General features: G+C 60.0%; 1 protein-coding gene across 1 annotated transcript in view; it reads right to left on the reverse strand.

Annotated features, from left to right (window-relative positions):
- Positions 1–1,961, reverse strand: part of LOC103768289 (tetraspanin-6-like) — a gene marked incomplete at its 5' end in the record, with an annotated part of 3,409 nt that extends 1,448 nt beyond the window's left edge. Inside the window, 3 exons of the mRNA XM_008935430.1 lie at positions 766–849; positions 1,522–1,677; positions 1,863–1,961. Coding sequence (XP_008933678.1) covers positions 766–849; positions 1,522–1,677; positions 1,863–1,961 — 339 coding nt within the window. The remainder of the gene's footprint in view (positions 1–765; positions 850–1,521; positions 1,678–1,862) is intronic.
- Positions 1,962–2,060: the final 99 nt, after the last annotated feature.

A 2,060-nucleotide genomic window follows, 5' to 3' on the forward strand; every position in this document is an offset into this window, starting at 1 on the left:
GGAGAAACCCCCGCCGGCTGCCGCGGCCCCGGCAGGAAGCGTCCGGCATGACAAAGCCAAGGGCAGGCTGGGGAGTGGGAGGGAGAGGACACAACTGCAGGGCAACGCAGCACGTGGGGTGTGAGCCACCAGCACAGTCGGTGTCCCGCAGGCGCTCCCAGGGACCCAGCCACGTAGAAGTGATGCCAGAATGCCTCTCTGATAAAAAAGGAGGTCGGCGGGTAGGAAAAGGAAGGTGTGATTTGATCCCTGCCAACAGCTCACGTGGGCAGTTTGGGGAGGGAGAGGACACAACTGCAGGGCAACGCAGCACGTGGGGTGTGAGCCACCAGCACAGTCGGTGTCCCGCAGGCGCTCCCAGGGACCCAGCCACGTAGAAGTGATGCCAGAATGCCTCTCTGATAAAAAAGGAGGTCGGCGGGTAGGAAAAGGAAGGTGTGATTTGATCCCTGCCAACAGCTCACGTGGGCAGTTTGCCCAGCACAGCACAGGCTCCGTTTGGGGTTTGTTTTCAAGTCAGTTGTATCAGACAGTAGCTTTCCCAAATGACCTGGACTCACAAAAACAGAGCTGGTGCGTCAGCCCCAGGTTGAGGAGAAAGTGCACAGTGGTGAGATTGAACCCAAGGGGAATCTGCAGAATAGCTGCTCCACCCTGGCTGAAACACGCCGTGCCTTTTGTACACATCTGCACGGAAATGAAACACCTCTGGAGACACGCCAGCCTTGCTCTGCACTCCCCTGTGCCCAGCAAGGGAACAGTTACCTGGAAGCAGGCGATGCCAAAGGAGATCCCTGCCACAACACTCATTTTCGACTCCATTGTTGACGTTACCAGGAAAAAACAACCCTGCAGAGGAGGGAAAGCGAGCAAATGAGCCCAGCACTTTTCACCCTGCAGGAGCACAACCTGCCGCCTCCCCAGGGCACCTCCAGGGGAAGATAGTCCAGTGCAGGCAGTGAGGGTTCCTGGCTGCCACCCTCCTGCCTGACCTCAGCAAAGTCACTTCCCTATCAGCGAGCAGCCCCCCAGCCCAGCTGCCCGATCAATCACTGCCCCCCGGCTGTGGGCTCGGCAAGGTGACTCCTCAGAGGAACGCCCCTTGCTCCACCCAGCCACCCCTGCTGGATGAGGTCACCTGAGCTCACCACAGACTGCGTCGGGACTTTGCACGGTGGCTGGGTGACGTCAGCACTGCCAAAAGGAACTTTACTGGGAGATGACCTCCTTATTCACTTGCTCTCCTCTCCAAAACACGCAGCCCCCAGCACAGATGCTTGGGTGCAGCTGGTCCCTGACCTCCAACGAAACACTTGGGGGACCTCAGATATGAGGGAGGGCTCGTTCCTCCATACCCTTCCCCTGCATCCACACCAGGAGAGTCCCTGGGCCACAGGGCATCTGCACAGGGAGCAGTTCTCCTCTCAAGCCTCCCAGGGAAGAGCAAGCCCTTCTCCACCGGCACAGCTCTGCCCTGCCCACCTCCAGGACTGGAAGGGGATCTTTCAGAGTTTAACTCACATCCACAAACACTTTCAGCTTAGCTCTGTTCGGGTCTTTCAGGTCCTCCTCCGAGCAGTCGTCCTGGCTCTTGCAGCAGCTCCGGGGGATGCCCCTCTGGGTGAAGTACTCAGTCTTCTCCCAGTCCAAGTAGTTCTGCACCCCACAGCAGTGCAGCTGGAGGGGGAAAAAAACGGGGTATCGCCTCTCTATCCCTTCCACAGCTCCCCCCTGCCCTCTCCTCTCCAGAAACCACCCCCATCCCACCCAGCACCTCCCCCCAAGTTCAGAACCCTGGGCACCATCCTCGGGAGGCGAGGTTGCCGCCCGCTGCCGTCCCGCCAGCAGCCCGGGGCACTCACAGTGCTCTGGATGGTGTCGACGGCCTCGCTGTGCCGATCCGCGGTCGCGTTGTAGTCCCTCAAGGCCAGGTTGAGGTTACTCTCAAAGTTTGTCTTGATCTGCCAAGAGAGAGGTGTCTGCGGCGGTGCCGTCCCCTCCCGCGCCCCGGGCCCCGCGTTAGTCACCCCTCGGCCACGGCAGGAATGACTCTGGCCATG

This window comes from Merops nubicus, unplaced genomic scaffold, assembly GCF_000691845.1.
Source record: "Merops nubicus isolate BGI_N331 unplaced genomic scaffold, ASM69184v1 scaffold31462, whole genome shotgun sequence".
NCBI classification, from domain to species: Eukaryota; Metazoa; Chordata; class Aves; order Coraciiformes; family Meropidae; genus Merops; species Merops nubicus.